Source organism: Anolis sagrei, chromosome 2, assembly GCF_037176765.1.
Source record: "Anolis sagrei isolate rAnoSag1 chromosome 2, rAnoSag1.mat, whole genome shotgun sequence".
In the NCBI taxonomy this organism is placed as follows: domain Eukaryota; kingdom Metazoa; phylum Chordata; class Lepidosauria; order Squamata; family Dactyloidae; genus Anolis; species Anolis sagrei.
Window position 1 is genome coordinate 203,423,963 of NC_090022.1, and position 14,196 is coordinate 203,438,158.

The following is a 14,196-nucleotide window of genomic DNA, read 5'->3' on the forward strand; positions in this document are numbered from 1 at the left end:
TTCCATTTTTCTATATAGTTGTTCTCTAATAATTGTAGGTTTTTTGCTGTTAAGATTATTCCCAAATATTTTAATTTCTGTGTAATTTGAATGTTCCATTTCTTTCTTAGTTCTTCCTGTTCCTTCTTCGTTATGTTTTTTGTTATGGCTTTTGTCTTTTCCAGATTGACTTTAAATCCCGAAACTTTTCCATATTGTTTTATTGTTTTCAACCAAATTTCTAGGTTTTTGTTTGGTTCCTCTATTATTCCTATGATATCGTCCGCGAATGCCCTGATCTTATAATTGTGGCCTTGGATTCGCGCTCCTTCAATCTCTTTGTCGTCTCTTATTTTGTCTAGTAGTACTTCGAGTGTCAGGATAAAGATTAGGGGTGAGATAGGGCATCCCTGTCTCGTTCCCTTTTGAATGTTAATTGTTTCTGTTTGTTGTCCGTTTACTATAACTCTTGCTTCTTGCTTGTCATATATAGCGCCAATTATATTTTCGAAATAATAGCCCATGTCCATTTCTTTTAGTAAGATTTTGATAAAACTCCAATTTACATTATCAAAGGCTTTTTCAGCGTCTAGCGCCAGAAACATTACCTTTTTTTGGATGTTTTTTCCGTAATATTCTATTAAATTTACAATTGTTCTCACATTGTCAGCTTGTGATCTTTTCGGTAGAAAACCCGCTTGTTCCTCTTTTATTCGCTTTATTAGAATTTTTTTCAATCTTTCTGATATTATATTTCCCAGTATTTTGTAGTCTAAGTTTAGTAATGAAATGGGTCTGTAATTTTTAACATTTTCTGGATCCGTATTCTCCTTGTGTATTAGAATGATTGTTGCTTGCTTCCATGTTTGGGGCATTTCCCTCTTTTCTCTAATTGTGTTCATGACCTTCTTCAGGTGGGGTATTATTTCTTCTTGAAATGTTTTATAATATATGGCCGTCAGACCATCTGGTCCTGGCGCTTTGTCACTTTTCAAATCGTTTATGGCCTTTTGGATTTCTCTTTCGGATATTTCCTTATTCAACTCTTCTCTTTGCTCCTCCGTTATATGCGTTATCTTTTGTTCTCCTAGATATTTATAAATTTCATTTTTGTCTATTTCTTCTTCTTTGTAGAGATTACTATAGAATTTCTCAAATTGGTCTTTTATTTCGTTTCCTTGTGTGTACTGTTTTCCTTCTTCTTTTAGTCTTGTTATGAATGTTGTTTCCCTTTTCTTTCTTAGTTTGTTTGAGAGCCATCTTCCCGGCTTGTTTGCATTTTCAAAGTGGTCCTGCCGTAAAAATTTCAATTGTTTTGCCCTTTCTTCTTGTTCTAGGAGTTCTCTCTGTTTCTTTAATCTTGTCAGATTCATGTTGGCGTCTTTATTATTGGGGTTTCTCTTTAATTTGTTTTCTACTTCTATTATTTCCTTGAGTATTTCCTTCTCTTTTTGGCTTTTAATTTTGTTTTTTATAGCTTTCTGCTGGATGAAGTTCCCCCTCATCACTGCTTTGCTTGCTTCCCACAATATGAATGGATGTGTGTCTTGATTTTCGTTTATCTCAAAGTATTCTTTCAGTAATTTCCTATTTTTTTCTACATCTTCTTTTTTCCTCAGTAGATGGTCGTCTAGTCTCCATCTTCTAGATTTCTCCTCAAGTTTTATTTTAATTTCGATTGGGCAATGGTCCGATTCCATTCTTGGTAGGATGTTTACTTCTTTGATGTCAATCGCAAGTGATTTTGAAACCCAGGCCATATCTATTCTTGACCACGTTCTGTGTCTTGCTGAATAGAATGTATAGTCCGCCGAGTCTTCATTTTTTCTTCTCCAAATGTCTTCTAGCTCCATTTCTTTCATTATGTTTGTTAATGTTTTTGGTAGTGTTCCTCCTCTTCTTTTCCCTTCTTTCTTCCTCTCATTCTCCTTATTACTTCTATCCCGAGATGTATCTATTACTCCATTGAAGTCGCCAATGATGATCAGGTGGTCAAATTCTTGATCACTTATGTTCGTTTTCAGTTTCTCTGCGAACTTTGTTTTTGAGTCATTAGGCGCGTATATATTGCATATCAGTATTCTTTTACTTTTTATTGTGAGTATTACCCCTACGCATCTCCCTTCATCATCTTTAAATGCCTGTTGTGATGGAATATCTTTATTTATATAGGTGACCACCCCTCTCTTTTTCTCCGGTGCTGAGGAGTAGTATGTCTTTCCTAAACTCTTATTATTTAGATGGGCTACATGCTTCTGCATTACATGAGTTTCTTGAAGGACAATAACGTGATACCGATTCTTTTTTAACCTATTGAATATTTTATTCCTTTTATTTTTACAGTTAAAACCATTAATATTATTCGAATATATTCTTATCGACTCCAGATTTCCTCTTTGTAGTCTTCTTTAGTTTCCTCCTTCTTCTCTTTTCTCTTCTTCCTCTTCTTCTGCTTCTCCTTCCTCTTCTTCTTGTCCTTCTGTTTCTTCTTCTACTTCTTCTTCAACCTTGTTTAGGTTTGTTATCTCATTTCCTTTTCCTAGATCCATCCTATAGTTTTCTGCGTTTAGATCTTCTTTCTCAGGCGATTCTGTACGGGCCCTTTTTCTTTCCTTCTCTCCTTTCTTTGTATTTCCTGTGTTCTTCCCTTTTTCTCTTATGATCTTATCTAGGAAGTCTTTTGCCACCACTTCATTTGTAATCCAATATTTTTTTTCCTGGTATGTTGCCATTAAGCCCTCTCCACGCTCCCATCTAAACCTAATTTTCTGCCTTTTGAGTTCTTCCACTAAGGAGCTGTATTTCTTTCTTCTGCTTAATACCATTCCTGGTATTTCCTTCAGAATTATGACCTTTTTCCCTTTATAGAATACCGTTCTTCTGCTATTTGTCTTTAAAACTTCATCTCTTTGGATCTTTTTCACGAAATGTATGATTACATCCCTTGCAGTTCTATTTCTTATGGCATAGTTAGTGTTTACTCTATAAATTCGGTCTGTTTGTTCGTCGATTTCTTGCCCGGATTTTTCCATTAATTCTCCCAGGATCTCTTTTACTTTCTCTCTTATATTCTCGCCTTGTTCTTCTTGGATGTTTCTTAGTCTTAATTGGTACTCCATGTCCTTCATTTCTGTTTGTAGTTGTTTCTCCTCTGTTTTTTCTTTTTCTAGATTTAGGATCTTTATCTTTCTCTCCAGATTTTCTTGCGTTTTCAACATTTCTTTCTTTTCGTTTTTCAGGCTCAATAGTTCTCTTTGTAGCAATACTATTTCTATCTTCATTCCTTTCATTTCTTCTTTTATCTCAGTCAAGCTTTTTGTTTGTTCGTTTGTTGTTTTTTGGTGTTCCTCTTGATTTTCTTTTACTGTTTGTAGCTCTTTAATGATTTCTTTCAGCATCTCTTTCACGCTTAGGTCCTCGGATATTGAGCCCTTTCTCGCCGTTCCTTTAATGTCTTTTCCTTCCTTTATCTTCGGTGAAGCCATCTCCTTCTATTTTCTCTTCTCTTTTTGTTCTTTCTTTGGGTGATCTAGGAGAAATTTGATACTATGTTTTATTTGGGGTATATCTCCTTGTATACTTTGGTTAGTTAGGTGTTGTATGTGATGGGTATGATGAAGCTTCCTGTTTTCTTCTCTAGTTGTCGTGGATATTGGTAGGGGTGTCTCTTTCTTATATTCACACCCTTTTTTTTTTTTGGTGTGTATATATGTGTATAAATGTCCAGTACTAAGTTTATTTGTTGCTGAGGTTTGTTTGTTATAGCTTGTTATTTGTTGTTATTTGGTGATGTTATTTTCTGTCCTTATTTATTTATTATTATTGTTTTTGTTTTTATTTATTTTTTCCTTCCTTTGTTTTCTTGGATGTTTCGGTCTGTTTTTTTTTTTTTGGTCTGCTTTATTGCTTTATTTGTGTGTTATTTCGATGTCTTGCCTTGCTTGGTGACTGTTTGGGTATTTATTATAATTTACTTTCTCTTTATTTGTCCTTCTTAGACCTGTTTCCCTCCTCTCTTTCTTATTTTTACGTCTTTGTTTTTGTTTGGTGTTTCGTGGTATTTACGTGTTTTTTATTATTATTATTTTTGTCTTATTTGTTTTGGGGGTCGTTTATTTTATATATTTATTTATTTATTTATTTTTTATTATTTTTTTTTGATATTTTGTTACTTTTATTTATCTGTTGTTTGGTCGCTTGGATCTTTCTTTTCCTTGTTATTCTTTCGGTATTTCTCTTCTCAATATTTTCCTTATTTTTCTTTATTTTTCCAATATTTTCTTTTTTATTTTCCCTTATTTTATTTTCCTGTTTTCTTCCACCATTTCTTCTTCCGTCCCTGTGGTCTTCCTTCTCGCGGTCTTTCTTCTTTGTTTACTTCTCGCAAACTCTCGTTTTCTTCTCTTGGCTTCTCGCGATCTTTGTCTCCTTGGTTCTTCTCGCGTTACTTCCCGCGATATTTCGCTCTTCCCTCTCCTTGCGTCTTGCGTCTTATAGTTGTTTTTTGTTTAATCAGTGAAAAAAAATTATAATATCACACCAACAATCAACAACAGAGGGAGAGGGAAGCTTCAGAAGTTCCCCCTGTCCCATTTGGAGGTTTTTTAGCGTATTGCGCGGTCGCGTCCGCCATTAATGAATTGATTCGTAATTGTTTCGTATTTGTTTCGTTAATGTTTCATAATTTTTTTAACATTTACGAAATTTCGTAAATATCGAACTTTTTAAAAGAAAAATTTCGGAATTCTTTTAAATATCGAAACGCAAAAACCCCCAAATAACGAATCGATTTTAGAAACAAATTTTTCCGTTGTTATCCAGGCCTATTAAATAGCTTGTCATCTGCTACCCATAACCACAGGGATAAACCTATTTAAGGTCCCATATTTCTTAAGACCCAACCCACATTCCTTTCCCAAACTTTTCATCCCCAAAGTAGGCAAATACACCAGATGTCAGATGGCTTCAAGTTTAATCAATTTATTGAATTTCCCACCACACCTCTTCTCTAATCAGTGGCCAAGATGAGAGGACCTTTAAATGGTCAGCCAATTAGTGGCCAAGAACAAATGGCCCTTTAAACCAATGGGACCACGGATCCCGAAACTGCACCAACCATCATTGTTTTCCACCACTTTCAATGTCTGTAAATTCTTATAATATGTCTGTGCTGGTAGCTCTAGGATATGTTAAATCTGGGATCACCTTGTCCCCTGACCTCCACATTGGCACTGGTGAATAACAATATAACATCTTGTCCCCTGTGACATCAGCACCCCTCCCCCAGCACCAATGGCCACTCTGGGGCCAGAATTGTTTTTATACTATGTCTTGAATTTTGTTGTTCCTATGTTGTACACCGCTGTGAGTCGCCCATGGGCTGAGAACAGCGGTATATAAGCAAAGTAAATAAATAAATAAATAAATAAATAAATAAAATAAACAATCTCTGTCCTGCCTTCATTTTTATGTGTCTTCATTGGATTGAATTGGAGCAGGCACACCGGGATTGCAAACCTGTGGTTCTGTGGTAATAGAACATTAGATTAGATTTATATATATTCTTTCTTTATTCTATATGTATTCGATAGTTTTCTGTGTTGTTTTTCCAGTTTGCAGTTTGTTATTCAATGTTGCTTTATTCATAAAAATACTTATTTAAAAAATAATGTTTGCCATGAACCAGTACTTTTAACCAAGGAAATGTCAAATGTAATGTTGCTTCTTTGCATTGCAAGACAGACCTTTTACTATAAATGTCTAAAGATGCCTCTGCCATGTAGAATTGTTGCAGTTTGACACCACTTCAACTGCCATGGCTCAATGTAATGGAATTCCAGTTTTACAAGGTTTTTAGCATTCTCTGTCAAAGAGTGCCAATGCTTCACCAAACTACAACTCCCATGATTCCATAACACTGAGTCACGGCATTTTGAATGGTGTCAAACTGCAGTAATTCTGCAATGTGGATACACCCTAGGGCCACAGTTGAAATTCCCACTCAACCATGGAAACTAAAAATTAATTTACAAACAACAAGAACAAACCACAACTCCCAGGACTCCATAGCTTTCAGCCATGACAGCTAAAGTGATGTCAAACTGCATTAATTCTAGAGTGTAGATGCACCCTAAAACTGCCTAGCATCTACAGTTACATTGCTTCAGCTGACACTTTGAAAAGCGTTCATGAAGTGGCACTTTCTAAAAGAGATTTAGATTTATTTTGTTGTCAAAGTACTTCTCAGAGTCAAGAGAGTAATTTGTCTTGCCAATAGTTTGTTCAGAAAAAAAGCCTCTCACATTTAACTGACAAAACATACGCTCATCCATTCTCTGCCCATTTAATGAGGAAACTTAGGCTAGGCTGCTTACTCTGCACTTTATTGGCACAATTAATTCACTGCCAACTGCACCAGAAGGAAAGGAAGTCAACTATCATGTCAAGATAGATGTCCAACTGACAGCTTCCCTTCTTCTTCCAGCTACTGAATGCCATGGCCAGTCCATTGCATTTAAATCTAGCATTAGCACCTGTGAAAGATATGACTTGTTTAACTTTGCAGCCAAGGGCCCTTCCACACTGTCATATAACCAGAATATCAAAGCAGATAACCCACAATATCTGCTGTGAACTGGATTATCTGAGTCCACACTGCCATATAATCCAGTTTAATGTGGATTTTATACGGCTGTGTAGAAGGGGACTTAGTTTCCTTCTTCCTCTCATCTCCTTTCTAATCTCTTCCTTTTGTGATGTGTCATTTGAATTTCGGAGATCTTAAACCTGCCCTAAAAGTCTTTAGGTGCATAAAAAGCAGTATAAAAATTAATAATAATCCAGCAATTTAGAAAGACAGCCACAAGTACAGACACTTCTTTTAGCAAGAAGGAACTATTCAGAATGATCCACCCTTCTCTCGTTTTTAAGTAACTAGCATCATACATAGACATTAGACATGTAAATTGTTGGAAGGCTGATATACCTGAGAAACCTCACTTAGTATATGCAAGTTTGTATTGTGTAGTCTTAAATGGGTTTACATCACGTCCTAACAGGAACAATATGAGGGATTTGCAACCTTGCTAGAATTGTACAAGGAAGGTCTGGTAAAATTGAATCCAGTAAGCTCTGGAGCTCTACCCTCTCTGCATCATGAGTTATTGGCTACCTATCACCATCTTCATTATCATAATTATTATCACCATCACATTTGTTCCCAGAATTTATCTCTATCTCTGGATCAATATCCAAAGCAGTAATTTGCCTCATCAGATGGGCTGATTTGCCTCTCTCCACTTTGAACGCAGAGCCCATTAGACGATGCACAGGGACTTCGGGCCAGGTTCTGTACTGAAAGAGGAGAGGAAGTGGTGCACACCATCACTGCGGCAAAACAAGAGCCTTCCTGTGTTGCTTTACCAGCAATGGGGGGAAGCTGGGTGGCAATGCAGAGCATGGAGCAATGGGTTCTCCACGATCTCCCCACCTCCACACCTGGCTGGGAGCCCTTGGATTCACCATGATGTGTGGTGAATCCTTGAGCCTTTGTGATGAAGTCCTTAAGCAAAATAAACTGACTGTGCTTAAACAGTGGACACATTGTTTCAATTGTATTCCTCATATCTGTTGCATAGATCGGTATTGCCTTCATCTAATTTTCTGTGTAATATGCTTAATATGCATAGGATTCTCCAATGCCTTTGAGCAAAATTCCATTAGAAGTGTTGATGAGGCTATCTGTTTCACATGACTTAGTTAATTCCCTGTTCAGAGTTCATTGAACTTCAGAACTTTGTTTTCTTTTTTTTTTTTTGTCAGGAGCAACTTGAGAAACTGCAAGTCGCTTCTGATGTAGGAGAATTGGCTGCAAGGACGTTACGCAGGGGACGCCCGGATGTTTGATGTTTTGCCATCCTTGTGGGAGGCTTCTCTCATGTCCCTGCATGGAGAGCTGGAGCTGACAGACGGAACTCAACCCACTCTTTCCAAATTTGAACAGCAGACCTGTTTTTGTCTTCAGTCTTGCTGGCACAAGGCTTTTACCCATTGTATCACCGAGGGCTCCTACTTCGGAACTCAAACTACAACATTGCTCTTATTTTACAGAGATTCTACCTTCTCAGTGTCTGAAGACCTTTTGGCATTGAAGGTCAGCATGTCCAGACCACATATTTCTAAGTCCTTTGTTGAGACAGAGATCTGAGCTGTGCTCCTAACCACTATTTTTGAACATATGCTCCACTGAAATGAACAGGGTTTCACTTTCAAGAAAAGATGTTGAGCAGCAGACTGTTTCCTTTTTAATTAAAGTGAAGGTGGAGGACCTTGGAGAATTTCCTCCATATAGTGTATTGTTCATGAAATCCTTTACAGAAATAGAAGTGATATTCTAGAGAAAAGATCAGTATACTTAGAGAGGAATAGGAAAACATGCATAAGCAAAGTACATTTATATTCATAGATGATTCTGAAGTTGCAATGTTTTTAATTCTAGCTATCTGAGCCTCTAATTTGAGAATAGAAACTTCTAAAGGTGGAGTCATCCTGTATTTTGTTCCTCTTACACCCCCATCTTTTAAACAAATCAAATTAAAATCATCTGGCCATTTCTCAACTCACAATGGGCAGACTGTGACATAGGTATTTTGCCCAATTAATGCCAGATGCTTTTGAGCTGTGGTGCTGGAGGAAAGTGCTGAGAGTGCCTTGGACTGCGAGAAGATCCAACCAGTCCATCCTCCAGGAAATCAAGCCCGACTGCTCATTGGAGGGAAGGATACTAGAGACAAAGTTGAAGTACTTTGGCCACATCATGAGGAGACAGGAAAGCCTAGAGAAGACAATTATGCTGGGGAAAGTGGAAGGCAAAAGGAAGAGGGGCCGACCAAGGGCAAGATGGATGGATGGCATCCTTGAAGTGACTGGACTGACCCTGAAGGAGCTGGGGGTGGTGACGGCCGACAGGGAGCTCTAGTGTGGGCTGGTCCACGAGGTCACGAAGAGTCGGAGACGACTGAACGAATGAACAACAACAACAACAAAAATGCCAGATTTAGACATCTATGGGCATTTATTCAAAGTGATAGGATAATCTCATCCTGACTCCCTTCAACTTCTGCTGTGTTGCTAATACTACTTTGAGACATCTAACATTTTTCTGAGATCAGAAGATAGAAATAATCATAGATGTCACTGTAAACATCAGAGCTGTGTGTAATTCCTATACCTCCAGATAATCCAGGGCTTGAAATTTGACTTTAAAAAAGAGCTCAATTCTCATTGGTTAGTTACAACCAACATTCATGCATTAACTCAACTGTTGAATGTTGAGTCACTACACAGGTAAATCTCATGGACTCATTGGGTCTTCTACAGGGGAAAGTAAGAACTAGATTTAAACCTACATCATCAATAATTCATTTCAAGCCCTTTGACATTATGGTAAACAATGCCCAAACTACTAACTTCCCGCATCACAGTACATTTTGTTAGGTTCATTACTTTTCTATTTTTTTGTTCACTTTGGAGTTGCAATCCACCCAAAAGAGGTAAGAAAAAATTGCTTCTTTTTGAGATGTGTGTGCATATGAGTAAAATCTTCAACATCTCCCCCAAAGCATTTTAACCACTCAAAGGAAAAAAGAATATACAAATAAGGAAATGTTACTTATGTTTTTAAAAAGTGATCATTATATGTTATATGTTCAATAGCTGGCACAACTTGGGGATCACAACCAGACAGAGTGAAGACATCTGCCCTTGTGCTTTGCTACTTTGCTGCTGAAAACACATGTCCAGTGTGGGAAACATCTCACCACATTAAAACAGTGGATGTGGCTCTTAATGAGACATGCCGCATTATCACAGGATATCTACGCCCCACACCACTGAAGAAATTACACTCTTTTGCTGGTATTGCACCACCTAACATTCGCCGGGAAGTAGCAGCCAGCAATGAAAGGACCAAGGCATTGACATCTTCAGCCCATCCTCTGTTCAGATATCAGCCAGCATGCCAATGCCTTAAATCAAGAAACAGCTTCCTAAGATCTCAGAGATACTCACAGGAACACCTCAGCAAGCAAGATTCCAAAAGTGGCAGGCTAAAACCCAGCACCTCAATGGCTGAGATCAGATAAGAAACTCTCTCCTGAGCACAGAAGAATGGACAACCTGGAAGGCGCTGAACAGGCTGTGCTCTGGCAGCACAAGATGCAGAGCTAACCTTTAGGGCTGGGCGGTTTAGTTTGTTAATTCGTAATTCGTTAATAATTCGTTATTTTTTTCAATTACAAAACGATAACGAACCATTCTGGAGCAATTTTTAAAAAAAACGAATTTTTAAACACGTTTTGTAAATGCTTCGTATTTCGTTATTGTATTCGTTTCGTTATTGTTCTGAGGTCGTTTCGTTATTATTTCCGCATGTCTGGGGCAAGTTTTTTGTTTAATTAGTGAAAAAAAATTATATCACACCAACAGTCAACAACAGAGGGAGAGGGAAGCTTCAGAAGTTTTTGGAGGTTTTTTAGCGTATTTCGCGGTCGCTTCCGCCATTAACGAATCAATTCGTTATTGTTTCGGAAATCGATTCGTTAATGTTTTGTATTTTTTTTTCACATTTACGAAATTTCGTAAATATCGAACTTTTTAAAAGGAAAATTTTGTAATTATTTTAAATATCGAAACAAAAAAAACCCCCAAATACAAATCGATTTTAGAAACAAATTTTTGCGTTGTTACCCAGGCCTACTAACCTTAAGAAATGAGGCTACAAAGTGGAGTCCATGACATTCGAGTGTGGAGAAAAACAAACCACAGACCACCTACTACAATGCAACGTGAGCCCTGCCACATGCACAATGGAGGACACCAGAGACACTCCAAGTGGTCAGCTTCTGTCAATGGACATTTAGCATAATGTGAAGTTCTTTTTTTAAGATTTTGGTTGTGCTTTTAAATGCATTTTAACTGTCCCCTCAACTCACTTCTGACACGATAAATAATGTTCATGAGCTCCCCCCCCCCCAAAAAAAAGAACCCCTCATGTTAGTAATGTGATAATATTGTTACTTCTGATCTGCTAATTTCAAACTGTGGAATCTCAATTATACATTTTAATTTCATGCAAAAAGGATACATGGAAAAGATAGAGACCATGGATTGGAAAGGCTCTCAATGGAATTACTTTGGTAATGACCATTTAAAAAAGCAAAAAAGACCCCATGAAATGTACTTCTCAGAGTGTTCTACATTACACAGTTGCTCAGTTTGATGCCAATTCAGCATTGCCCCATTATATAAAATCCCAGTGAAGCCAAAATACCTGCCAAAGAAATGGGTTGAGATTCAGTGCCTGGCACCCCTGTTACCTTGAGAACCAGATTAACACACAAACTAGGTTTGAAGGCAACAGGAACAGCAATTTATTACTTTCAGGCCAGAAAGGATGTCAGATATAGAGACTCCTCTCAAAAGGATTAGATATAAAGCATGTAACAAAATATAGGACATTTCATTCTCTTTGACAGCCATTCAAAAATCCATGCCCTTCCCTGACTGGTCAGAAAGCTGGCCCAGCTAGGATCTGGGGGTTTGTTGGCTGGGGAATCCTGCTGATGTCAGAAGTGGTCAGAGCTTCCTTAGTGGCAGTAAAAATGAACAAATGTGATTTTTGGATTTAAAGCTGCAGCCATTAAAAAGTCAGCCCCCCAAAAGGGGCAGACAAGTGGAATGTTTTGAGGCACTATGCAAAGCAGTCTGTGATTAGATTAATTGACAAGTCTGGTGAGCTTCAGGGAACACAATGGAGTTTTAGATAAATATAAACAGTTCAATGAAAAGTATACAAAGTTAATTTATGTGGTGGCAGCAACTCATCTTCAGACCCCCCTTGGGAAGTTGGAAAACTTTACATGATGGAATTAACTTCTCAGACTGGCAATGTCTCCTCTTGATGGTCCCGCCTCACAGAAGGTGGGGAGCTGGATATGCACGCAAGCATATTATATTATTTTGAATTTTTCCAAGAAGTGCTGCACTGCATGAGGACAGATATGTTTATCCACTCCAGCCCATCTAGTTACATTTGTTATAAAACATGTATGTGGAGATCCTAAAGAGTCATGAAGTGGACCATGTGAGTTTTATAAATGATTTTAAAGGAGGCCAATTGTGTGGTTATGAGATAGTGAGCAAAACCCCTTTTGTTAAAGGCTTTTTGTATGGGATTAGTAGGTGCACATTTCCTCTTCAGTTCCCCTGAGGTGATTTGTTGGTGAAAGGTTATGTTCTGTCTCACAGGAGTTTGATTTGCATTGCCCCATAAGTGTAGGAAATAGCACCCCTTTTTGCATTTCTTCCAGGGTTGTTACAGACTCAGCAACACCCTGATAGTTAACCATTAACAGAGGCTTGAAGTCAGCCTGCAAAGCCTTTGCTGCTGTTGGCTTGCAAAAGTATCTTTTTGATTTTTAGACCGCCCCTTTTTCCTGGGGATGAAACCTCCATTTTGAGAAGCTCTTCTGCCTTCTACAGTATAGCAAAAGACTCAGATGTGCTTGTGGTCAAGCCAGGCCAGCTCAGACAAGCCATCATAAGTACTAACCTCTTGCCTTTAAAACTAGTTCTGAGTTTAGATAGGGAAAGACCTGCTCTTTCTAAAATAGCAACTCAGCACTAGGGCAGAGAATATCCCAGGATTTCTCTGCCATTGGAAGAAGCTCTAACTACTTCGCCTCCAAGCTAGCTTTGAGTTTAGACAGGGAAAGACCTGCTCTTTCTAGTATAGTGACTCAGGGCAAGGATATTCCAGGATTTCTCTACCATTGGAAGAAGTTAACTCAGCAGCTGAAGGGAAAAGTAAGAAAGGAACATCCACATGATTTTATAAGTTGACTGTATTTGTAACCTCAACAAGTTGTGCCAAGCCTGTCAAGGACTTTGAGAAAATAAAAATCTTCTTTGATGTTCAATCTGGAGATGTCTTAGTTGCTGGGACTCCTGAGCTTCAAAGTAACGCCCCCGCGGTCCACCCGGCTAAAGAAAGAAGCACATCATAGTTTCAATCTTGAAGTGCCTAGGTGTGACTGGACAGGTTAGTTAATCCATTTTGGAATGTGTAGTTTCCTGGCCAGGCTAGTGGAAATGAGTACAAATGCGGGGAGAGGAATACCACTCTGTCGCGATTGCAAAACCTTATAAAATATAAAAATAAAAATAAAATTCATATATGACTTCAGAAATCATGTTGTGTCCATCTTTTGGGAGAGGGGTCTGATTTCTCAATAACACTGGAATTTTCAATTCTTGATGTACTTAGACCTATTCTACTGCTGTAGCTGAAGAGGAGAAAAGTACAACTCTTTCTAGCAAATAATTTCACACACTTCACTGAACTACAAATATTGGGTCATGATGTGGTTGCAGTGGAATGGGTTATGTGTGCATAGCGTACATACACTGTTAGTCTCACCCTACCATGCTTTTGACATTTAGTTTTGTGTGGATCCAAATTTCATTAGTGGGTTGTCATAATTTTTAATGGCACCTGAATGCTCTGCAAGCATACAAAAGCATCCACCATCAGTATACCTGAGGGTTTTGTAGCTATAATGACAGCAATATTCAGACAGACATTGTGGCAGTCAAAACGTGGAGCAATTTAGCAGCACACCAAGGTAACAATGTCTAAATTACTGTTTTGTCCTATTTGATTTCTGATTTAGATTTCATATTGTTCATGCCACACTAAAGCACAGCAGGCTGTTCCACACTTCAGTTGCTCAGAATAAGATTGAGAGATAAAAACAATTATTTATAGGTAATTTTGGAACAAGTGTATCTAGGCAACTTGTATTGTATCAAGTCATCATATCTATAGTTAGGTACCTTAATGGGAGGGAGAAAAAGATTTTTACATATCTGATTCAAAACTTTAACTTGCATTGTACACTGATATGCCAAGCCCCAATAATTACTTTCCCCCAGATTTAGACTAACCAAACAATGCCACCCCCTCCCCGCACCAGTTTACAGCAAAGCTTGCATTAATAGTTTGGTGCTTTTCCATGTATCTCTTTTGGGCTTTATTCCAGACAAAGGACTGATCATAACCTTTAGTCAACTGTAATTTGTTTTATGGGGAGACCATTCAACTGCAACTTGTTTTATGGAGAGACCATTTGAATATACTGGATGAAAAGAAGCATCCCT

At 37.9% G+C, this 14,196-nt stretch overlaps 1 protein-coding gene across 1 annotated transcript; it reads right to left on the reverse strand.

The window, feature by feature from the left end:
• Window positions 1-2,387: 2,387 nt before the first annotated feature.
• Window positions 2,388-3,464, reverse strand: LOC137096211 (uncharacterized protein PF3D7_1120000-like). The gene has a single exon (XM_067464851.1). The coding sequence runs from the start codon at window positions 3,462-3,464 to the stop codon at window positions 2,388-2,390; it is 1,077 nt and encodes a 358-aa protein (XP_067320952.1).
• Between the last annotated feature and the right edge of the window lie 10,732 nt (window positions 3,465-14,196).